Source organism: Nipponia nippon, unplaced genomic scaffold, assembly GCF_047370975.1.
Source record: "Nipponia nippon isolate SJK-2023a ecotype South Korea unplaced genomic scaffold, ASM4737097v1 scaffold_10, whole genome shotgun sequence".
Lineage (NCBI taxonomy): Eukaryota > Metazoa > Chordata > Aves > Pelecaniformes > Threskiornithidae > Nipponia > Nipponia nippon.
The window spans coordinates 12923534-12947311 of NW_028262291.1; the positions used below are offsets into that span (position 1 = coordinate 12923534).

At 39.9% G+C, this 23778-nt stretch overlaps 2 protein-coding genes across 17 annotated transcripts in view; one reads left to right on the top strand and one right to left on the bottom strand.

Annotated features, from left to right (window-relative positions):
- The window catches only part of LOC148057071 (uncharacterized), a 20420-nt gene extending 12825 nt beyond the window's left edge, over positions 1-7595 (bottom strand). For 2 of the 11 annotated variants that reach the window (XR_015701728.1, XR_015701727.1), the window contains exons 1-2: positions 7302-7595; positions 441-669 (exon numbers count right to left, since the gene is read on the bottom strand). Coding sequence is in view for 2 of the 11 variants with exons in the window: in XM_087745533.1 (XP_087601659.1) it covers positions 441-669; positions 7302-7593 (521 nt within the window). In the remaining 9 variants the exon portion in view is untranslated. Of the gene's footprint in view, positions 1-440; positions 6942-7301 lie in introns of those variants that run through there. The other 9 variants (XR_015701753.1, XM_087745534.1, XR_015701746.1 and 6 more) reach the window with 8 other exon arrangements.
- On the top strand, positions 7535-23742 carry TMEM41B (transmembrane protein 41B). 6 transcript variants are annotated; one of them, XR_015701719.1, is made up of 9 exons: positions 7535-7673; positions 9402-9519; positions 10677-10805; positions 12547-12640; positions 13509-13613; positions 15546-15684; positions 16552-16780; positions 20102-20221; positions 21043-23742. XR_015701719.1 is itself a non-coding variant. In XM_009461533.2 (7 exons), the coding sequence occupies exons 1-7, from the start codon at positions 7592-7594 to the stop codon at positions 16719-16721; spliced, it is 837 nt and encodes a 278-aa protein (XP_009459808.1). In that variant the 5' UTR covers positions 7535-7591; the 3' UTR covers positions 16722-20352. The 6 variants fall into 6 exon arrangements, 2 of the variants coding, with proteins under 2 accessions (XP_009459808.1, XP_087601644.1); XR_015701713.1 differs by lacking the exons at positions 20102-20221; positions 21043-23742 and adding exons at positions 17292-17354; positions 17661-18287; XR_015701712.1 differs by lacking the exon at positions 21043-23742 and having other exon boundaries at positions 16552-19124; positions 20102-20352.
- Positions 23743-23778: the final 36 nt, after the last annotated feature.

Below are 23778 nucleotides of genomic sequence, written 5' to 3' on the forward strand. Positions count from 1 at the left end.
TGAGCTGAAACTCCAATTCCACATTTATAGAGGCAGAATCTGTAAAAACAGTCTGAAAAGTATGTAATGGCATCTAAAGAGAAATTCAAATGGGCCTTTGATCAGATTAAAGATAGTGTTTTTATCAGCATGGAAGTACTTAGATTTGGGAGCTTTTGCCCTGCAGACAGGTATGTCCAGCTACCTTATTGCTACAAATTAGAAGGAATCCTTGAAGGAACATATGCTTCCTTAGAAGGAATATTGGAATTTTCAGCTATGTTAGTATATACTCAGCTGCAGACAGGGTATAAATTTGATCATTACATTTAATCCTAACCTAGCATTAAATATGAATCATGACTAATGGGTGTATCCAAGGGCATAGACATTCTCTACATGGAAATTTACAAATGTGATAGTTATCACAAGTAATAAATGCCAGATTATAAATACCTCACCTGTGGACAAGCGCTGCATGGCTGAAGTCTTGCGCAGCTGTTTTTGAGTCAAGCAAGGACTCTTCTCGCAGCTCCGCATACTCACACTCGTCTTGCACTGCCTCCCTTTTATTTGTCTGTGATTTGGACTGCTGCTCATGTCGGCCTCCCTCTACAGTGCTGTGCTCCATTATGCGTGGGTTGTCCTGCACTTCACAGGTGCCTGCAGAGAGCTTTGAAGAAAGAGACACTGAGCAAGAATAAGGTGCCAGGAAGATTTTCTTGCTTTGGAAATATTTTTACTTCCCTTGCTACCTATCTTAAAGAGCTGACATTGGTTGAACTTGTTAACATATTTTCTGCCTGAGCCCGTTCCCAGAACTTTGATGCTGTAGGCTAGACTAAGAGTTGGGATGAGGTAATTGACAGAGAGAGGTGGAGTTGTTCAGCCCTCTTCCTGTTACAAACAGTAAGTTATTTATTTCTATCAGGAGTACACTTGAGATTCCCTGTTACAAACAGTAAGTTATTTATTTCTGTCAGGAGTACACTTGAGATTCCCTGTACTGTGATGAGACCTCCCTCTTTTCCTGGTATTTTTAATAAGAGCTTTGACTTTTTAGAGAAAGCGCTTTCTGAGTGTGAGGAAAAAAAAAAAGAATCAGAAGTAAGGCCTCTGAAGGTTGGTACTACATTTAAGGAACCTGAGGGAGCTCTCATGACCTTTAGTTGGGATGGCATAAGCTTATTACAGGGTATGTTTCACTCTTAATTTGCAGCAAGACAAAATAACCTTTAATTCCTGTCTTCTTGCATTCAAATACAGGATATGAGCAGACTAACCAGAAAAGTTTCTTTCCCCATTTCATGCACACCACTGGCACATGCAATAGAAAAAAAAAATGTAGCTGGCTATTTCAGTTGACCTATGAACTATTAATTGGGAACAAGAGCTGCATCAGAACTGAGAATCTGGCTTTTATTTTTAAATTTTGGGAGAGAAACATCATAGCTATCTATTTTACTGTGTTTCTAATTAATTAAGCAGTAATGAAAATAGGTACATACTGTTAAAAATGTGGATTTTGTACATTCGTACATAAATCTGTGTACAGTGTATTGTATGTACAGTATGTACATACAGTATGTACATATGTGCAGTATGTACATAAAATGTACAATTGTACATAAAATGGACAATAGGAGTTAAGAAACGTGCCTTCTATAAAAAAAAAATACCAGGAGAGAAACTAATCTGAACATTTTTGATTCCTGAGTTCAGATTCAACTCATTTTAATGCTTACAAGTTTTGCTCTCCCTTGCTGTTTAATTCATTTTTCAGCTTCTGTCCTTGAGCACTGACTTTTATAAATAAAATCTTTCATTAACTCTCCTTCTGGCTCCAAGATACTTCTAATCCTTCGTTCACACAAACAGAGCTATCCAGCTACAAATACGTGCTTATTTCTGTTTATCTCACTTGTTGGTGACATTTTTCTATTCATTTCAATCAGTGCATTCCATCCTAACTTCTATGTAGATGCTCATTCACCAGTTACATCCTCAAACTCTTCATCATAGCTAATGAAAGTATGAGCTCATCAAAACACACAAACCCCATTCCTTGCAAAGGACATAGGTTTATTTGGTTTAAATTAGAATTTGGATAGAATGACAACAAAATAAATGTTAGAGGTTTAATTTCTGACAGGTATTGCTCAGTTTACACAGTAGTCAAGCTTTTTAAATTGTACTCCAGCAAAACCATACTTAGGACAACTGAGAAGTGGACTCTCTCAGAAATTCTGAACTCCATTAAAGCCTGTTTATATATGAACATTGCATCCATACAGCTGAATTAATTTAGATGTGCTTTAATTACATTAATGCCAACTTCTTGGAACAATGTCCATATACCATACTAATGGTATCTTTAAACAAATTTGTCGAAGTTGGTAAAAAAAAAGTTAAAAAATCACTAAGGCCATGTGTACTTCGGATTAGCTTACCAGTTACATCAGTGTAGTTGTGCATTTGATTTTGTTGTCTTGATTTCCTTCCCAAGTGATACAAATGAAGCTGAGGAAAGATCTTTCTCTAATATAACAAGAACATCTGCACAACTTGGAGAATTACAATGGTGTAACTCCATTGGTTAACATTTACACCCCAGATAGGTTTCATAGGATTGCAAATCTTTTTTTTGAGGCAAAGGTGGAATAAAAAATGCATCTGCCACAGAATACAAATTCCTCTGTTGATTAAAAATGGATCCGCTAGTATAATTTTGTTCAAAACTTTTGAAAAGGCAATCTTACTCCAGGAGACTCCTGGGTATTGCATGTATGTACTGCTATACCACAGACCTCTTGTAGTTACCTCAGAATGACTGTATCGGACTCTTCTTTGCCAGCTTCTTTCCACATCTGTGCTCCAAGAGCAAGGCCCTTGGCTGCCCTCCTTTCTGAACTGGCCGAAGCACTGTACTTTCTCTTTCATTGGGATTACTGTTGTATTTGGGAAGTCACTGTCACCTCCGCATGCAGCACCCAGCACCCATGCTGGGAGACAACTCGGCACCATCACTGAGCTGTGACAGACTCAAAACCAACCAGAGACGATATGCTGAGTGCTCATGAACTTCAGGCTTTGTCTACCCCAATCCTAACCAGGCCAGGGAGGAAGAATCAGGAAAAAAGCACCTGTGCAAAGTCCTTTTCGAGAAGCATAAGGAATGATGTGACTAATCATGCCATCTCTGCACACGTTTCTGCTGGAACAGCGTTCAGCCTCCGCGATGGCTCACGAGGGGGCGCGGGCAATAGCAGGCACTCTGCACCTGGTAGGTCGCCCAGCTGAATGTTCCAGCTGGGCACCCCATCACTTTCCTGGGAACGGCCTGAGGCAGGGAGGTGAGCTCTGGTGTCATCTGCCTTTCAGGTTGTTACAACTCCTTTTTGCAAGCTACTGCCTCTCTGAGATGCCAGCAAAGTAGCTCCCTGTTCTGTGTAAAGCAAAATCAGCTGAAATCAGCTGCTTTATTCTAAAGTTTAAACTGTTAGTTGGAACAGAGTAATTTCTTGCCATATTTATACATAATAAAAATGTTAAAACAATGCAGTTTTCTTTGTGGTGGTCAGAAAGAAGACAATAATGGGGGAAAGCAGGAGGAAAGGGTTCTGAATCTGCACTTCTCCTCCTCAAGAAGTCATACGTATGATTTATTTATTGATTAATGCTCCCGTTTTCAATAATTTTCAGCTAGAAGCTCTCAGGAGTAGGATCACTCTCAGGAGTGGGATCACTCTCAGTCTCTTCCTCCTTCCTCTTGCTGACAATTAGCATGACTCAGTCTACAAAGCATCGGTGGTGTCAATGACTCAGCCATGTGACACGTGTTCTATCAGTCCATCTAGGCGTGATTTAAAAAAAAAAGCAAATACAAGTTTTTGTGCTGTGGGAAGACAGCTCTTTCAATTTGATAAAAATAAAACATTCCATCCAACCACCCACAGAAGGAAGTGACTTCATACAGCTGACCACTTAGCTGCCGCCCTAGTAGTTGTCAATATATTTTGTTTCTTTCCAGCAGGTCAAAAAAACATTTTTCCTTTTAATTCACATATAACTTGAAAGAATTCGTATTCTGAGCTTAAGGTATATTTTCCAAATTCACATAAAGCTTGCGGGTACTTGCCTCATTCAGTCTATAGCCTCTAAGTACAGAGAGTGCTGCTCCCACTGCTAAAGACACTGAGCAAACTCCAGCTGGAGACCAGAGCGCTTCTATCGTTCTTTCTCTGCTGAACAAAGTATTGCGCAGCATATGTTCTGTATCAGGAGGGGCTTAGAAAGAAGCTGCAAAGACAGAGGAGACTTTATGTTGTTTATGAAGTTACACATTATGTATAGGGGATACTTTATACATGAGGAGAGTAAATCTATTTTCGGTCCACAGCTATCGTTCTCAGTACGCTGTGGAGTGAGGCTGTTTCCGGCAGCGCCGATGTCAACCATGTGTCAAAAGTTTCCTTGATCGCTCACTCACTGAGTTCCAATTACTCTTTCTCCTCTGAACACACAAGGGATGTGGCTTATGGTGGTATTTTTCATTCTTTGCTTTCTTTCCAGTAAATGAATCTAATTTAATGTTTTAAATAGAGGTTTTGAGTTATTTTATTTACAGAGTGAATCCAAAGGAACATTCCCCAGACATGTCCCTTTTTCTTCCTGAGTGAATGCAGAGGTTCTGCTGTTATTTGTTAGGTGTGGACATCTTTGGAGGTGACTATTTAAATTGTCAGCAGATACTAAACACCACTGACAGTTTCCAAGTTTAGTAAAATAGCCAACACATTCACAACAGCAGTATCCCCCCCTGAGGGGAACCAAACCAGCATAAAACAGACAGTCTAAGAGTCTTCTGATAATCTAGTCTAACAAATATCACTTACACAGTATATTTCAGCTTCAAAGTGATCTAGCTAATGAATCCTTAAATTTCACTCTGGCAGCAATTCAGAAAGCTGGAGCTCTGTAACACTGAGTTGATTAGAGTTATCATCTTCTCTATTTTTAATGAGACACATACTAACACTGGGAGCTTACTGCAGAATCAGCGTCCTGGGAACCATCTGCAGGCCATGCGCTTGTACTAAATAGAAGGGGAAACATGGAGCAAATTTGTATTGCTGTAATTGTTCGCTGTATGTCTTACAGTGGTGTCTTGGACAGTGGGAATTGTAGAGAATTTAGCAAGAGTCAGATGTTAGTCTAACCTGCATTTGGGTAACACAGAGGGGCTACACAATACCAAGCAGGTTAATTAGAAGTCAGACATCCACCGAAGCAGGCTCTGCCTACTCCTTGGCTCTGATTACTGAACAAGAAACGCCAAACTGGGATTCATGCCCCACCGTACAAACCACTACACCAAAATAAGAGAGAGTAGAATCTACTCTGTGGCTTTTAAATTGTGGAACCTATTTTATTTACAACTTTCAGTATGCGCTTTTTCTCCTCTGTTTCAGGATGACTTGGTAAACATTTTTCTGCATAATAATCTGATTAACAATTTTACTTCCAACATTCTTCGGTTCAGTATCTATTTGATGTTTTGTCAGAAGTTATCCAGACAGGAAAGAAGTCCCAGTGTTTGAATCATTTTACCTGGAGTACCAGAAGCAATAGGATAATCAAAGAGAGATGACAAACATGATGTGCATTTACAATAGGGGAAAAAATGCTATCTGCTATGGTGTCAGCAATTCCCATCTTGCTCATATGTACAATTTTCTAGTGAAACGTTTGAAAAAACAAAGGATTCTGTCAACTGGCACCAATGCCCAGAGCAACAAGTTCATAGACCTGACTGGCTCCTCAGGGCACTAGCATTTCGGAAATATCAATTAAAAATATTAAAATAGTGAATTACATGATTTAATGAAATAATTTTAAATAATTTGATTCTAAACATAAGAAATTCTGAGTAAATTGAAGTTTTGTGTGGAACCTGCTCATGAGTTGAAGCTTTATTTGGAATCTGATCACAATTTATAGTTTGGATTATTTCCTCCCACTGGATTTTGGCAGGGACTGTACGTGTGTAATAGCGTATTAGACTATTTAGATCTTAAATGAATCATCAACTCCCTGTAGACACTTACACTGTAACACAAGTGGTTTTTGTACAGCATAGCAAAGTAAAGCAATGCTTTTAAGAGGTCTGCTGTGTGCTGAACTGCATCTTCCTCATTGCTTTATAAAGATCTATGATCTCAGGAAGTACAATCTGCAAAATTGTACTGCTATAAAATTACTTATCTGTTGTATCTTGTACAAGCAATTTTAAAAGCTATGTTTAGTCATAGTATAAAGTTAGTTGCAGCCAGAGTATTCAGATAAATGAGGCTGAAGTTAAATCTTAGAACAGTGTCCAGCTCTCTCATGAGAGCTTCCTTTCCAGAAAAAGACCCTGAAGAAGATGTATAAGTAGATACAGCTGGAAAAGGGGAGAAAGGGTGACACACTAGCTCCCTCAGCCAAGAAGTCTGCCCAGAAGCTTATGCAATGTGTGTTGTCTGCACAGTATCAGAGTGTTCTCTCTGGAGAACACGTACTGTAACACTTCTCACTGGTGAGGAGAGTTGAAAGGTTAAGAGATGACCTACTGCCAAAAGATTGCATGAGGAAATAGGTGCTTCGAGGTCAGATTCGGCTTGAATGCCAAGGAATCTGTGAACATTGGGACATGACGCTCCAGCTTTTCTGAGAGATTCCAAACCTTCTTACTGACAGGAAAAGACGTGAAGAAAATCCTCAGACAGCTAGAGGAGTTTTCTTTCTTGCCGGGAAAGAGCAATCCGGCTCACTTGAAACAGCGCACTGGAGCTTTCCTCTCGAAAGAGAGGAACAAACCGGCTCGAAAACCTAAAAACCTAACTGTAAAAATCAGATAAGGTTCCCGCTTTCCCTCAAAGCTCACTACTGTTCCAGGGCTCTGGTGAGCGCCGCGCCGCCCCGGAGCCGCCCGGGCACCGCCAGAGCCGCCGCGGCGGGGCGCGAGCGAGGCCCAACCGTCCCAACCGCCCGCCGAGGGGCTCGCGCCGCTCTCTCCGAGGGAAGCTCCCATCCCCGTTCACAGATGCAAAGCCGCTCCCACGCCTCACGCCGTTACCGAGGTAAAACAAGCCCGCAGAGGGGTTTTATCCTGCTTCCCTCCGGCACGATCGGCCTTTTCCAGCCGGGGCCGAGGAGGCCAGGGTGGGGCGCCGCTACCCCGCCGCGCTGAGGGGGCACCCCCGCACCGTATTTACCCCTACTGAGCGCACCACCGATTACCGCATATACCCATACGGACGTTTGCAGAAAGGAGGCGTTACCGTATTTACCGTCACTAACCCGCCGCCCATTTTCACGACGTGAAGCCCAGCACGTGCTCCCGTATATCACGGCGCAGAAGCGCAAGGCCGTAATGCCCCTCATAAAAGCGGCACGGCGGGGGAGCGCATGCGCTGTGCGGCGACGGGGGCGGGAGCACGACCCGGTGGGGTGAGGAGGAGCGGCGAGGAGGAGCGGCCGGTCCCGCCTCCTTCCCGCGGTTCTCGGTACCGGCGAGGCCTTCCTGGCCCCGATTCGCCGTGCCGGCGGGCCCCGGGGGTAGAGCGGAGCCATGGCGCAGCGGAGGGCGGCGGAGCGCGGGCCTTGCCAAGGGGCGGCGGAGAGCGCCAGGCACCAGCGGCAGCTTCTAGAAGGTGCCGGGGGTTGGGGCGGCGGGAGCGCGCTACCTCGTCCTGCCAACGGTCAACCGGCCGGTCAGCCGCCCGCCCAACCGCCCGCCGGGGCCGGGGACGTTGCCCGCTGCGCCAACAGGCGCAGCGGGCAACGTCCCCGGCCCCGGCGGGCGGTTGGGCGGGAGAACGGCAGCACGGCCGCTTCAGGGGGGCTGGTGTGTGTGTGGGGGTGAGGCGGGCTCCCGCCGCGGGCCCTGTCAGCCGCTCCCGGCGGCAGGGCCTGGGGCCGAAATGGGGCAGCAACCCGCCCCACACACGCGTTAATGAGGAAACACGCGTGGGTTCGTGTTTGTGTGTGTGTTATTCCACTACCGGCACGACTGTAGTACTAAAAGTGGCAGTGGCAGAAAGTGCAGTTCGCTGTGTTTTCCTTTTTCGTCCTCTGAGTTCGTTTTGTGTTTTTTTATTTATTTTTATTTTATTTTATTTTTTCTCTCTGGAGAGGATGTTACTAAAATAACCACCGCCGAGGTATTCATGCTTGTAACTGCTACACGGATGCTGCCCTGTGCCCCTTCGGCCTTAGCAGAGCCAGAGCGCACCTGCGGGATCACGCTGACCTCAAAGCGAAAAACGTTAAAGCGAGTAAAATTGCCAGCTCGTCCAGCCGGCTCTGTTTGGTCCGTGGGTTTCGTCATCCTTTCGCTGCGTGTCGCAATAGCGAGGTGGCAGCGCGACCCCTTTGAACCTTGCGCGTTGGCATTGTAGTCATGCCACTGGCATCTGCGAATGAAATACAGCCTTGACGTTTTTTGTGTTCTTCAGGTGACCAAGACTGACGCTCCCTGGTGAAGTTGTGCTAGCCTAGCAGTGTCTGAGGAGAGAGAGTGTTTTAATACACACACACATACACACCCTAGTGTGGATGCAAAGAGTTCTTACGGTTTACTTCTCTGTCTAAAATCCTTTGTGCGTTTAGCTGCATTTGTACTAATCAGTGTATTGTGTATATATGGTCATATTGGTAAAAATCTAAAGTCTAGAAGAGGCCTAAAGTGTAATTGTATCACTTAATCACTCCCATTACTTCCTTTACACAAGAATTTAAAGGCTAATAAAAACTTATATAGACATATCCAAGAGAAGTCTTTTTTATATGAGTGTAAAGCATGTGTAATTCCCAAGTCTGAGAACTGTAATCTTTATATCCCAGGCTGGTATGTCTGTGTGTGTTTACATATGTTTTTTCCTGATGCGTGTGTCTCGCCTAGTTGGCTAGTCGCTGTGCCTGGTGTTCTTTCTTAGGAGGAAAAAAAAAAAAAGTTAATGAACCTGTTTCAAAGTTGCATTCTACATACTGAAGGTTTAACTTCAAGGTAAATCTCTGGTTAACTAGACTGGCAGAAGATTTCTGGCAAAAAGGGAAAAATATGTATGGCTTACTTTGTTTTGCTCTATTTTTCTCTTTACAAATTTATTTATAAATTGAGGCTTAAATTATTATGGATCATAGAAGTCGACTTCTATGGGATGTTTGCCAGTGTAAGAACTTAAGATTTGTTTGAAAGCTTTCAGGGAATGTGCGCAGTGTGTTGTATATGTTATTGAAAGCATTGGTGGGAAGATTATGTCCACAGAGAGCTTACCTTAATGCTTTCTTAAAGTGTATGTTTGAAATATGTTGTAAGATGTGAGAGGTTTTTGTTGTTGTGTTGTTTTGTTTTTAACTCTGTTTTTGTTTAACTTCAGGGAAAGCTCAGGCAGAAGGTGGATCAGCTCGGACATCACTTCTCATTTTAGTGTCTATCTTCTTATCAGCTGCTTTCCTTATGTTCCTGGTATATAAAAATTTCCCACAACTTAGTGAGTAAGTATGTCGGGAAAGATTAATTTATTTGCTTTTCATTCAGGATCAAATTGTAGAGGAGTTAAGTGATTTTTAAACGGACATGAGTTAATTATAGATATAACCTTTTTTTTTTTTTTAAAAGGAACCTTGTTTTTTTTAAAAGGGAATTTGAGTGTATAACCTGGAATGTCAGGATGCAAAGCTTAATATTGAATACTAACCGGTAGGATCTGTGTAAACAGAGTTGTACTTGACCTAGGGTTTCTGTTGGACAGTTGAGATACTGTGTTTTGAAAAGTTGCCCCATCTCACATTAGCAGTGGTAACTCACCATGTTCTTAATCTTCTTCAGTTAAGAGCCAAAATGTGCTTGGTTAGGGCTAGGTTTATTTTAAAATTCTTTGTGCACTGGTATAACTGCAGGCTGTCATCAAAAGGGAACATCCTTCTTCCTTCATAGCTAAGCTTCATGTTCTCTTTTTCTCCTTTTTGTTGCATCTAGTACTTGTGTTGGGAAGGTAGATAGTTTGGCAAGATGGAAGCCTGCTTGTCTGACAATTTTCTTTTTTTCTTTTAGTAGTTAATTTTCTGTCTGATTAACTTGCTCAACAAGTTCAGTTTGCAACAGTCCAATCACTAAGTCTGATACAGAGGAAGAGAGGACACTCAACTGTGCTGCCCAGGGTTGCACCAGATTAAGGTGTGACATGAGATTTTGCTCTTAAAGCTTTGTTTGTTTGTGAGGTAAAGCTCTGCTGCTCTTGCTGCACTTCAAATGTTATGACCTTAGTGTTGAGGCAGTTACAGTTGTTTTTGGCTGAAATGTTGACTGCTGTTCAGTTGACAAGGTTTGGTTTGAGTAATTTTTTTTTTTTGATCAGTACTTGGTGAGAAAAAACCCAAAACCCTAGAAATGAAGCTGATTATTGTAATGAATAAAAAAATATGGTTTGCAAATATCTAGAATTGAGTTTTCTAATACAAAACACACTGTAAATATTAAGTGTTCATCTGAGGACATTATCACAATAATCATGTGGTTTGTTTGCTGAGGTTGTAGTGTAGTCATGTAGTGTATCTAATGATCTATATATTCAGTAAGTAATTTTACTATACTGTTGGATTATATTTACCACCATTCCTGTTTGTTTTTTTTTTTTTCTTTTTTTCCCCAGAGAAGAAAGAGAATGTATAAAGGTTCCTAGAGATATGGATGATGCAAAGGCCCTGGGGAAAGTCCTGTCCAAATATAAGGACACATTTTATGTTCAAGTATTAGTGGCTTATTTTGCCACATATGTTTTGTATCCTTTTTCTGATATAAATGGCAGTTTTGATATAGACATACTTCCCTGAAAAAGAAATTAAAAATAAAAATTCTTGATCATGGGTGAAGGAGGCTAACATACCTAGGTGTGTTTATAAATAGACACAGATATTCCAAAAATTTTTGAACTTAAAAAACATTTCTTATGTGTTTCAGTATGCTTTTTGGACTGTAAGAAGGAAATTGATGCATGTATGTATAGTAGTAAATGCTGTTGGGGATTTCCATGCAGCTTCACCTTGACTGTGTCTGTTATGGACAATATTATTAGCTTTGATATTAAACTTGATCGCCTTTTAGAGTTATGCTAACTTTTTAAATTGCAAACTGAACTGCCAGTTAGAAATTACTGTTGATTCTAAAGGAAAACGGACTACTGCACTGCTCTTCCTTGAGACATTCAAAAGTGCTATATAAGAGTAATTTACAGATTATTTTACAGCATTTCTCAAGGAAAGCGTTTTTGAGCCTTCTTTCATCTCTGCAGTGCCCACATTCAAAAAACAAATCTGTTTCCTTTTAGAGTGCACTAAATTTCTGAAGTACTTTCTGCCTAGGGAGACACAAAAGTTACCTGTGTTCTGTGTTAACTTCTTTTTCCTGAGTGCTGAATATATTAATTAATCATTAAACACACTCTTAACTGGAACACTTAACTAAAGGTTAATAACTTTTACAAGCTGTATAAAAGGTCTGTTTCATAGTTTAATGCAGGAGGCTTTCATAACTCGGAGAAAAATCAGTGCTGAATGTGCCATTAGTATTTATCTTCTAGCTCCTTTTTTTTAAGTGTAGTTCACAAATAATAGATTTACAAAGAAAATTAAAATGTTAGTTTATATATTAATGAGAAGTAGAACAGAATTGGCTGTTTATTAAACTACTATAGCAGCTGATGTGATGACATTTACTGTCTCAGCAGTAAACTGTGATCAGTTGACAAGCATGTTAGAGTTATCTCGGAACCTTGACACTTGCTTAGAAAAAGCTGTACTGGTTGTAATGGACTTAAAATAAAGGAAGATTATTTGATATTTCAGTCAGTTCAACTCAGCTAAAATAGTGTGCAAATGTTTTTGCTTTATAAGATTTCTGTCCAAAGTGGGCAGTGCATCATAGTCTCAAGTATGCTTAGCAAGCCTTAAGCTCAACAGCCTGTTCACTTATGCGGCAGAAATTTAAATTTTTGCCTTTTTGAAAAATTCTGACTGACATTAGTGATTGTGTATCCTAGTTATCTAGTGATTGCACCGTGTCTATTTGTAAGGAAGTAGTAGTTGCATTCATACCTGTCAGTCTTCCATGAAACTCATAGTAGTTATGGGCTCGGACAGGAGTTCTGTGAACTTTTCTGGGAGAATGGCTGAAATCTGCGTGTCTCTAGTCAACAATGTAAAATCAGAAGTATGTGTTTCCTGTAATGTCACAATAAATACCCAGTATCAATTGTAGCACAGATAAAGAAAAAAATGTAGTATAGCTTTTACTATTTACTGACTTATTTTTGTATGTGTAATGATGAATCTACCCCTTGTTTCTCTGTGCTTGGGCTTCTTGTGCTACTCTGCAAATGTATTTGGAAGTAAAGATCTTTAGAGGCTATGTCTATTTATATTTATGCTTTTTCAAATTGTAATACGTATCCTGACTGCTTCTAAAATTTAAGAATTGGGTAGCTTTTTAAAAATTTTTTTTTTCCTTAACTAAGATGCATCCAGCTTGCAAACATTTGCTATCCCTGGGTCTATATTTCTTAGTATCCTGTCAGGGTTTCTTTATCCCTTTCCGCTGGCCTTATTTCTTGTTTGTCTGGTAAGTATGGAAAATAGTTTGTAAGGATGTATATTTCTATCCATTTGGCATACAAGAAAACATCTAAACAGCTTCCTGTTTGAAATGATCAGAGCCTGAGTGAAATAGGGGTATGAATGAGTTCTCATTCAGTTCTGATGCGAGAATGGCGTTACCCAGAAAATTCACTGTAGCACTGGGTGATGATCCAAAGGACTAAACTTTTTCTTCAAGTTTTCTTAATAATGGAGGCAGCTGGGTGTGAATCAGCCAGTGTTTCCTTTACTTTAAATTTGTCTACCATCCACCAGAACCTGATTGTAATTTCAGAACACAATTAGTACATTTTTATTATTGCACTGCAAAACACATCTGTTTTTAAATGGCTTAAATATCCAAAAAGCTTAAATTAAGATATGAAACGTGTGTTATTGACAAGCTTCAAAAAATGTCATTTACAAAAGATGCAGTCATAATGAGCCTTAGTACTTATGAATGAGATAATTGAGTAGGTATGGAGGACGAAGTTGATGAATTTTCAAGTTTGAATCTTTAATGCCATTGTGCCCCTTATTTGTAAAGCTTTCACTGTTCAAAATCTTAATAAAACTGCAGAAGCACTCAGTATTAACTAGTAAGTAGTCAACATTGTCTACTTCAAATGTTAAGATTGATCTAAATGCCTTGGAAATAAAGGAACTGTCTTGGGTCAACAACATTCGTAGGGAGTGTGTACATACTGCTGAAGGAGAGCCCTTCAGCCTCAATGGAGGGCTGCATAGAAGTAGGCTCAATCCAGCCAGTGTAGTTAATAGGGATATAAGGCTAAGATTAATTAGAGTTTCTGCTCATTTGTTCGTTTTTTTTTTTTTTTTTTTTTTTCCCCCAGTGCTCAGGACTTGGAGCTTCATTCTGCTATATGCTTTCGTACCTAGTGGGACGTCCTGTTGTATACAGATATTTAACAGAAAAAGCAGTAAAATGGTCAGAACAGGTAAAGCTTCTAGAGATGCTGAAATTTATGATAGAAAACGTATAGTGCGATAGCATGGAAAACTAGGGGGTCTTGTGCTCATGTATCTAGTTACAAAGAAAGGATTCTGGCTCCTTTCTGACACTGTGTAGGTACTTTCTCTGGGTGTTTTTGAACAGTGGGGAGTATTTCTGATTTTATGGTATTTCCTGTGAGGAAGCTGTTTTTAACCTAGGAAGAGTTTACAGCTGATAACCCCCCTGGTTTAGCTAATGTCAATAGGAAACCTCTCCAGTTTCAATTTAAAGTAATAGCTCTCTAAGCATCGGAACTAATGAAAGCTGGGTTTGTGGTTTTTTTATGGGGGAAGAAAACCCATAGCTGTATATCTGATTGCAAAACCTTAATTTGAAGATGTTATTGTGATTGGAGCATTTAGAACCTTTCTCTTACAGTATCTGGTAACATTAGTTTCAGCAAGCGTTAATTGTCAGATGAAGTTAGATTTTGCAATACAAAATCATAATGTGATTAGTATTTGACCTCGTGTCTCTTGCTTTGATACTCTGAAAGATGTTCAAACAGAGACTTTTTTTTGGCAAGTGTGAAGAACAACTTACTGCTGTACTCTGTTCAAGGTGTTTGAATCACATAAAAATATTTTAAACTTGTTCCTCATTAGGTAAGAAGTGGAGCTGTGTCCTGCACAACTGAGCTTGTTAAATAATACAGTAGTATTTTGACTCTTGACCCAAGTAAATATTAATATCACAGTATAATCTTGAGGCTGTACTCTGAGCAGCAAATGGCTACTATTTCCATTAGTAGAACTGGATATGTGATTTAAAATTATGTAATTACACGTGCAGCTCATATCTCACTGTTTCTGGGTTAATTGGACTATATCATGCTTGCATTTTGAGGGCTAAGATATTTTATATGCAGGATTAATCAATGTTTAAGTATTTGTCCTTCACTAAGATTAAAAAAACCCACAGTGAACAATAGCATGGCTCCTGACTTTAGTGTTGCAGTTAAAGTTGGGGGGAAAGAAACAGGGTTGTGACTGGGGTGAGTTGCTACCTGAGGTTTCAGATGGAATTGCAGTCAGACCAGGTGTGATTTCAACTGTTTGGGGCCAGAGGACCATGTTTAGGCTTAGGCTTAGTGAAGGTCTGCCAGGATAGGCCAGAAGTGGTGGATGTTTTGCTACCCTTATAACTTGGTTGGAGGTTACAGTTCTTGTTTGAAAGGGCTGGTGTGCTAAAGCCAGGCTGGAAGGAGAAGAGGCTTTGATGTAGTAATAGTGTAAAGAGCTGGGCTAGACTTGAGAATATAATTAAGACTGTAAAAAATGTTGGGGCTACTGTGGTAATGGGTAATGTTAATGCTAGGTGTTCTAACATATGGGGTAGGTAGGCTTTGCAGCTGTGCTGGCAGCAGCCACCTGATCAACTTCAGAGCCGTGACCTGGGTAAGTTTCCAAGTGAGGAATACAGTTGTGTTTCAAGTTTGATCATGAATTGGGACAGCATGGGTTGAGGAGCAAACTTTGTTGCTAGTTCCTGCAAAAGCCTTAGGAATAGGATGAGGAGTTGGCTGCGTTGATTGGGCTACAGTTAGAGAGGCTGCTGTGCTAAAGTTAGGGTTAGGCCTGCTGCTGTGCCGAATTACTTGTTTGCTGTTTAAGTTGGATGATTCAGACACTTCGTCACTGTGCTCTAGCACAGACTGGTATTTCCAGACAAACTTTAGTACTATTTAACAGGTGATTCGCTGATGACTCTTCCTTGAGTCACTCATTGTTTAACTGATTTTTTATCTTTGCGACTTGTAGATTTCTACAAAAGACAGACAAAAAGCCCCTAGCAAACCTCTGGTAGTAAAATCATTGTGTATTTTCAAGGCAGAGATTTTTTTTTTACTGAATCGTTTTTGGTTTTGTTTTGGCAGGTTGAACGACACAGAGAACACCTCATTAACTACATAATATTTTTGAGAATAACGCCTTTTCTTCCCAATTGGTTTATCAATATAACATCTCCTGTAATTAATGTGCCATTGAAAGTATTTTTCATTGGCACTTTTCTAGGTAAGAATTCTGGCTAGTGAACTGCAGTTTGGGGGTAGCTAGAAGAAGGGATATTACTTGCTTCTCTCTGTATGTGTTGTTCAGCAGAGATCACCACCTACTGGACAGCTGAAAGATTACACAATAATATTATTTTTGTACTTTTCAATGTGTGGTGCTTATAGCATCAAAAGCTTTTAGTAGTCAGGACTATTCTGATGTAATGGATGAGAGGTAATGAGCCCAGGCTAATTACTTGCTTAAGGAAACATACATTATATGAGCACTTTATTAGTAACTTTTTGTTCCACTCCATGACTATAATACTTCTCTGAACTTCTATAAGCTCCTGTTTTGAGCTCAGCATAGTTGTGTGAGGATGTATGTGACTTTGATCTGAAGGATTGCTTCTCCCCTTCCCACTCCACTTTGTTCATCATAATATATCTTCCTAGAAGTGAATTCCTAATTTAACTAATGTAGTGCTAAACAATTTAGTTTTGGCATATTTTTGCAAATACTTTTTAATCTGGTTAGGAAACAATCCATATTTTTCCTTTATGAACTTAAATAAAATCTGTTTGTAGAGAGACAACTTGAAACTGCAGAGTCTAAAAAGCAGAGATTTTTTTAGTCTTCTGTGTTTGAGCTGATGTTAAAAATAATACAAATGGCATAAAACCAATTCTTTTGGTAAGGGTTTTTTGTGTTTGAATTTTGTATCTACACCCCTCTTTTAAAACAAAAGTACAAGGCAACAAAGTCTGAATTTCTTGGTGTTAAAAGTTGGATGACTAATTTATGATTTCTTCCTTATTTTTTTCTCCCTAACAAGCTGGGTTTTTTTTCTTCCTTTGTTCTCCCACCCTTCCAAATTCCCTGCTCCAGGTGTGGCACCACCGTCTTTTGTAGCCATTAAGGCAGGAACAACGCTGTACCAACTTACAACAGCAGGGGAAGCTGTTTCCTGGAACTCTGTTTTTGTTCTCATGATTCTAGCCATCCTCTCCATCCTACCAGCTGTCTTCCAGAAGAAACTGAAACAGAAGTTTGAATAAGGATCAGACTGGACCAGAATTTCCCATACTTCATCTCAGGATCAGCACTTCTGATATTTGTATATTTTCTTTTCTATTGGATCTTAAGCAATTAAAGGGGAGGCTTGTAATTGATAAGAATGTCTTTAAACGAACACATGGCCTAAAATAGAAGGAACTGTGTTCAGAAATGTACTGCATATAGTTTTGTAACCAAACCATCAGTGTTTTACTTTGGGAGGGTGCGTGTGGGGGGCCCTCAGGATGAGGGAATTGAAAACACGGACAGGACATTTTGCTCTGATTATCTGCAGAGCAAAAATTGTAATGTAGACATAAACTACAGATAATGCTTTCTAAAACTTGCAGGAAAAAACCCTTAATTATTCAGTCCAATTTTGTAACATTCTCTGTAGGCTTGTGTGTGATCTGGTCTGAGTACATTTCTCATCAATATTTCTTTTTTTTCCCTTTTGGAGTTCCACAATAATAGCATAATATAATAACGGTGCTCACTCAGAAACAAAGGTTTTTTGCAGTACTTTAACCACAATGATATTCTCATCCTGATTGTTTACTTCCATTTATTAGTGCTGTGTGGATTTAAATACTTGAACCTACATCTGCTTTACTAACTGGATTAACAAAGGCAAAGTATGACATCGTTCCTTCTTGTTCTCTGTAAAGTTTTATTCTGGGAGAGGATATAGGAAGGGACAGAGCAGGTTAGAATTTTTATTGTGGCTGGCTGGTGATTTTGAAGTTCTAATTTTAATTTTTTAATGTTGATTATTTTGCCAATATTTCACTTGCATAATTTATCCTGCCAATTTAAGAAAATGATTGTATGGTTATATAAAACTCTCAGTTCTCAAGTGATTTAAAAATGTATAACTTTAAGCAGTGTAATACTACCGTTTCTCAAGCAATATGTAAAGAGTATAAAATTTTCTGTTGCAGCTGGATTAGCTAGAAATGTCAGGTACAGAAATTGGTGCAGTTATTAAAGAGCCGATTCCAAATAACGTTCAAAGCATCACGTAACAGAAGGGTCACGTGTCAGTGTATATAAAATTGAAAGGACGAATCCATTGTCTGGTAAGTCAGTAGCTGGCAATGGGCAACCAGCTATGATTCACCTTTAAGTAAAAGTATATATATTCATGCAATAAGGTATACGATACCTCCCCTTGTATGCTTATAACTGTTGTAGTTTGTTGTATTGTCAATGGAATCCCATAAAATGAGGCCCTGATCAGCAAGGACCTGGGGTGTGCATTTCAGTTTTATCCTACTGAACCAGTGCTGCTTATATGCTTTAAGTTGGTGCCCCTGAAGTATCTTGCTGAAATGGGAGTTGACATATTATTGTATGCACCAATTCAAGGGTTTATTTGTCTGTATCGTCCTGTTAACTCATCATATGATAGATTGTTTGATATGTAAGAGAACAGTTCCATGTATGTGATAATGTGAAAGGTACTGGTACCTTTAAAGCGTTTTGTTCTTTTTGTAACATAATGTTAATTGACTCCTTCATTTTATCACAGTATTAGATGTAAATATATAGTAAATATTATTGATACACTATTTGTCTTTTATTTAAATCTGGGCTGCACAGTAAACGGTATTTTTTACATAGGTGTATAAAGGAAGTCATATCACTCCTGTTTGCAAGTTTATTGTAAGATCATTTAGCTTCAGCAATTGTTTTGTTATTTAGAATTTACTCTAAAAGTGTACTTTATTGGCATTTAAAACTGAACAGTGATTATTTTTATTGCTGCAGTTCTAATCTCAGAGGTCATCTACCCAGGGGATTTATTGCATAGTAAACTTGAGTGTGAATTTAGCTGTTGTGAGCAAGTGTCCCCTGGGCTATTGAGTGTGAAGTCGCTGTAGATTTACAGCCTACTTTTCTGCATAGTTAATTTTTCATGCAGATGAACTCTCAGAATAAATTACCTACTCCTTATTGTCCAGTGGCTTTTCTCAAAATTTGTCTCAATTTCTGGTTAATAACAGATGCTGTTGTAAAATCCCTTCTACTCTGTATAAAGCCAATGTTTGGGTGGAACCTTGACACTAAAGAAGGAACTGAACTATGTTTCAATTTAATGTGAATCATGCTATGACTTGACATTTTCACTGCGTTGTATTTCGCTGTGTAGATGGGATCAGGCTATGTTACTGAAAAACCTGTTGTGTTTCAGCCATAGACTGGGTTCCCATCACAGTGGCTAAAAGCCTTAAGACCTTAAAAAGGTTGAAAATACAGTTCTTTCCCTTTTGCAAAACCTTAGTGTTTTTTCTAACCTGTCCCTTCTGTGTTTATCTTCAGCTGCCAATGGCCTCAGACAGTTTCCTACCCTATGAGGACGGCTTCTGAGGGTTGTGAAGAGTAAGAAAGGCCTTGTGAAAAAGGCAAAAAATCACTGTGCTGTGGAGTACTGTCCTGGCCTGCTCTTTCCTTTAGAGAATCTAGCAAGTGATCCAAGAGATAGCCATAATATTTTGACAGGAAAACAATGTCTACTGTGAAACAAACCAGTAATTCAGGAAGATGTAGCTTTGTTTTTTAATTGCAAGGAATTTTGAGGTGTTAGGTGACCTGTTTATCTTTTGGAATTTTTTTGCAATACCTGCATGACATCACTACTAAATGTCTCTTGCCATTTGATAATAAAGCTATTATATAAAACATGAAACATTGTATTTTTGAGTACAATGAAGCATGCTGAACTTCCCACTAAGCTTAATTTTTTATTAACCTGTTTAAAAGGGATGAGTTCTTCTTAAATGGTATTTTTAATGACTGATTAAAAATTAAACTGAGCTGATTACATCTGTAGATGAGATTCATTCTGTTTCTACCTTTATTTCAGAACACCTAGGTAAACTTGACTTCCTTTTCCATCTGAAATTAATTTCTTACATACAACAGTAATTCTGAAAAGTTGTTATATTTTGCACTGGAAGCCAGTTGGGTCTAACTCCTCAAATAGAACCATATACATAATTTGCTCTTTTTTGTATGAGCCTTCCATCAGGAATTCACACATATGCTAAAGTTGTTATAGCTTGATTCACCTTCCCTTAACGTTCCGTTACATCCAGTTTATGGGATTCTTTTTTTTGCCTTGTATAGAAAACTGATGTTGAAAGCTTGCTAAAAGGTTAAGACAAAAGAAGTAGAAGTTAAAAAATGACAAGTCTTTTCTTTAAAATGTTAGTGAGCTATAGTATTATGCAAAGTCAAAACATGGTTTTTGTTGTCAGGTAACTTTGACGATTTTTTTTTTGTGTTGTTCCTGAGAATATTCACCATGTATAGTTTCTGTGATAACCTAGTTTTATGACAGTAACTAAAATGCAGTGTGGATTGCTTTGCTTTGCATTAGAACTGAAGTGTGCTGCCTGCCTCGTACCATGCAGTTTACTCTGGATTAAGGTGAACAACCAGCAGAATCGACTCAACCAGGTAGCTGATCAAGGACTGAAACACCCAGCAGCTACTGCAGGTACATTTTTACAAATGCAAAGACTAACTGAAATAGATGCCTTTGTGAGAGCTGTTGCTACAGGAATGAAATTCGTACCTCTAGCATTTTATACTAGAAATATATTAAAAAGGAACAAAACAGGAAATGCATTTCTTGGTCATGTGTGGTTTTTTTCTTTCATTCTTGTAAGTAATAACAGTGGAGTAATAACTCTGGAAATTGTGAGGGCTAGAGCACTAAGAATCATACCTTCTAGTCAGATTCCTCCGTTCAAAATTAAGTTCGGCACAGTGAGCAAATCCTGTCCCAGGAGTGTCCCATGAGTGCCTGTCCATTCCTTAGCACTACTACACAGCCGGTGCCAGAAAGGGGAAGTCTTAACTATCCCTCAAATGTATAATGAATTACAAAATAGGGGGACTTTTTCTTTTCCCGGGAGGCTGAAAAGAATACAGGTCAAATTATAGAAAGCTTTCACAAATAGTGTGAGGTTTGTGAACCATATATTTTAGTGTGACAGTGTTAAGAGAGAAAGAGGTTTTGACAGGAGAGCAGGATCCAGAGCGAGCTTTTCAAATTTCCCTCAAAGAGAAGTTAGTTATTCTGATTATTTTTATGACCAATTGATGTCTCGCAATGAGACACATTTCTATCTGACTCTCAGTTGGTGGCTTTATAGGTCCAGGTCACCCAAACTGAAATAAGTTATGGCCTTTTAATAATGGCAATTCATACGAATAAAAGCATAATATGTTTACTAACATACCATAACTCCCCTTCCTCTTCATAAAAAAAAATATTCCACCTAGTGTAATAATTCATGTTTCCTTGTTTTATAGTACACAAGGAAGAATGTGGGTCTGGATTATGAGAGCCAAGATCAATGACTGGTGTATAACTGTGTTAGAGGCCTCATAAAAGCTCCTTTCTGTAGATAATCTTCAAAACACAGAATTCTGCTTCTGCACATCTCCAGGACTTCAGTGATATCTTCATAGCCTTAAGGTTAGTAGACACAAGGTTAGTAGGCTCTGGAGAGGAGAATGTGCCATAGTGGCAAATAGCTTTTAAAATTCTGCGTCAGAGTTAAGATCTAATGTTGTGGTCATAATTCCTGATTTTTCTTTCACAACCTAGCCCTTGAGCAGTTGAATCCAATAATCTGGAATTTGCAATGCTTACTGTACTTCGAAGAGTTCCATGCCATGAAAAAGTGTTTTGAGCAGATCACTAGATCATTCTTATATTTGACTATTTGTTCTGTGTTAAAATGGTTTCTCAGAGGGAGGGCGAAGCCCAGCTGGCCTGTCCACTGCCTCCAGCGAGGGGGCAGAGCAGGCTGGGGGCAGCCTCAGCCAAGAGTCTAGGTCATCAGGCAAGTCTGTAGTGATGAGGCAGCTCTGAGGTGAAGCTGGAAATGCAACACAAGATCTGGATTGGGCCCAATAAGGGTAACCAGGGTCTGAGACAGCCCAGCAGCCTGACTGAAATGGACCCGTGGTTGGTGGGGTTGAGACCCAAGCTGAGGCTGGTCAGGGCCACTAAGGCCTATTAGTGCCCTCGGGGCCCTCTTACAGGCAGCTTCTATCTTGATATGCTGACTTCGATGGGATTTATCCTGAGTTGTATCCTCTAATATCCTCTGATTCTCCTCCAGTGTCAAGGGAGACCCTAGATGCTCAGTCTGAATACAAAAAAATTTTATTAAGCAGATACAGTAAATCAGACATATTGATAGCCAAGCCCCCTTTGTGGGTCTAGCTCAGTGTCTCAACTAGAACACTAGGCCAGGCAGCCACAAGTCTTCAAACCAGACCTCAGACTTAACTAATGTGTGACCTTGACTGTGTCAATATTGTGCAGTTTCCTGAAAGCCTCTTGATCCTATGTTTGCCTTGGTCTTGGCATCGGTGATGAAAATCAGGGTATTATCTTCTTTCTTTTTCATGGTTGATTCTGCGGTCAAAGGGAACCTCATAACGATATAAAGTTCAAGCTTGTTCTGCTGTGGAGTGCTTTTGCAGAGGTTCCTGGGCTGCCTTTGCAGCCCCTGGGTTGAGTCTCGGGCCTCCCGCAAGTGGGAAATGCACAGACCTTTGTGAAACTGTGGATGTTTTCAAGAGCCTTCTTGGCTGTCAGTGCCTCCACCTTGGAGGACCCGGCCTCCTTAGGCTGGGACACCATCCTCAACAAGCAGAAGTGAAAGGCGCGGAAACAAATTAAACCACTCTCTCACATACTCGCCCTCTGCCCTCATCTCCGATACTAACGAACTCTTGGACCTCACTGACAAGTGGCCTGGTGCCACTGCCCATCTGAGGCTCTGCACAACCGATCTGTGACCTGCTCACAAGCTGCACCACTGGGTGTGGCCTCCTGGAGCTGGGGAGAAGAGGCACAACGCTGCATGGGAGCTAAAGAAACATCCAGCACCTTGACGTGACAGTTCTCTGCTCTGTGCCCTGATGTGGGGGGACGTGCGTGTGAGGTGATCTGGTGTGCAGGCTGTATTCCAGAAGTCTGTTGCATGGGTATCGCTTACACCAAATGCATTGTCATTAAGTCATCGCAGCCAGTTTCAAGTGTCCAGTTTTGCAGACTGGAGGGGATTGCTTTAATGTTAAGTGTCACTGATTTTTTTTTTTTTTTTTTTAAAGAATCCAGGGTAAATATCTTAAAGTAGTAAGGAGACACTGTATCCAATCAGCACCCTGACAACTGTTTATGCTTTGAGCTCTGTTACCTTTCTGAGCTTACCTCATCTTGGGAACCAGCTGCACAGAACAAGGGCAGATACCCTATTTCAGACTTTTTCAATTCTCTGAGGAGTGTTGAATGAAACTGCAATTTGCTGTTTAGGTTTCTTACTGCTTACTAAATAAACTTCCAATAGTCATGACTCTGTTGGTAAAATAAGCCTGAATTAACTAGTATGAGGAATAATCAAGATATGTTCACGCTGAGTTCAGTCTTCACTATTTTTAAAAGACTTTATTCTCTTTGATTTAAGGCTTGAGCTTGAAAATCCCAGTCTTTACCATTGAAAACAGCAGCTGAATCAACAGTGATAGTCTTCCCAAAGACAGCGGATCTTTTAAATCACTTCCTATTTACTAATGTAGCTTTATGATTCTCTGGCTAAACAGTCATAGTTTCCACAGATTTCACAACTCCACAGATTTTCCTTTGGATGTTTTCTGTGATGGGAACATTGCTCAAGAAGACGGAGAGATTAAAGCTACTGGCCTTTGAATTAGACGTCACAGATGTTGCTTGTGGTCACTAGGCAAGAGTATTTCAGAAATGAAATAATCGAGGGGAGAAGATACAAGGGAAAAGAAACAGTCATTCACAAAATGGGAGGAGAAAGCTCTAGCTGTTTGGGTACATCTACTGGATGCTGAGTTTTAAGAGAGGCTAGGCTGTAAGCTGTCTGGGAAAGCAGAGAATTTATCTGACAAAGTATGAATGAGCTTTTCACAGCAAAAATTGTGGTGACTTATCTTTCTTGATTAATTAACCTTTTGTTGATTCTGGTTCATGCAGTTCCTCCCTTCTTGTTCCTTTCTTGTAGC

Coding starts and splice junctions, on each gene's coding strand:
- TMEM41B (XM_009461533.2), top strand. CDS start 7,592: ATGGCGCAGCGGAGGGCGGCGGAGCGCGGGCCTTGCCAAGGGGCGGCG. Junction 10,806..12,546: donor TATTTTGCCACATATGTTTT/GTATCCTTTTTC, acceptor AGATGCATCCAG/CTTGCAAACATTTGCTATCC. Junction 13,614..15,545: donor CAGTAAAATGGTCAGAACAG/GTAAAGCTTCTA, acceptor TTGTTTTGGCAG/GTTGAACGACACAGAGAACA.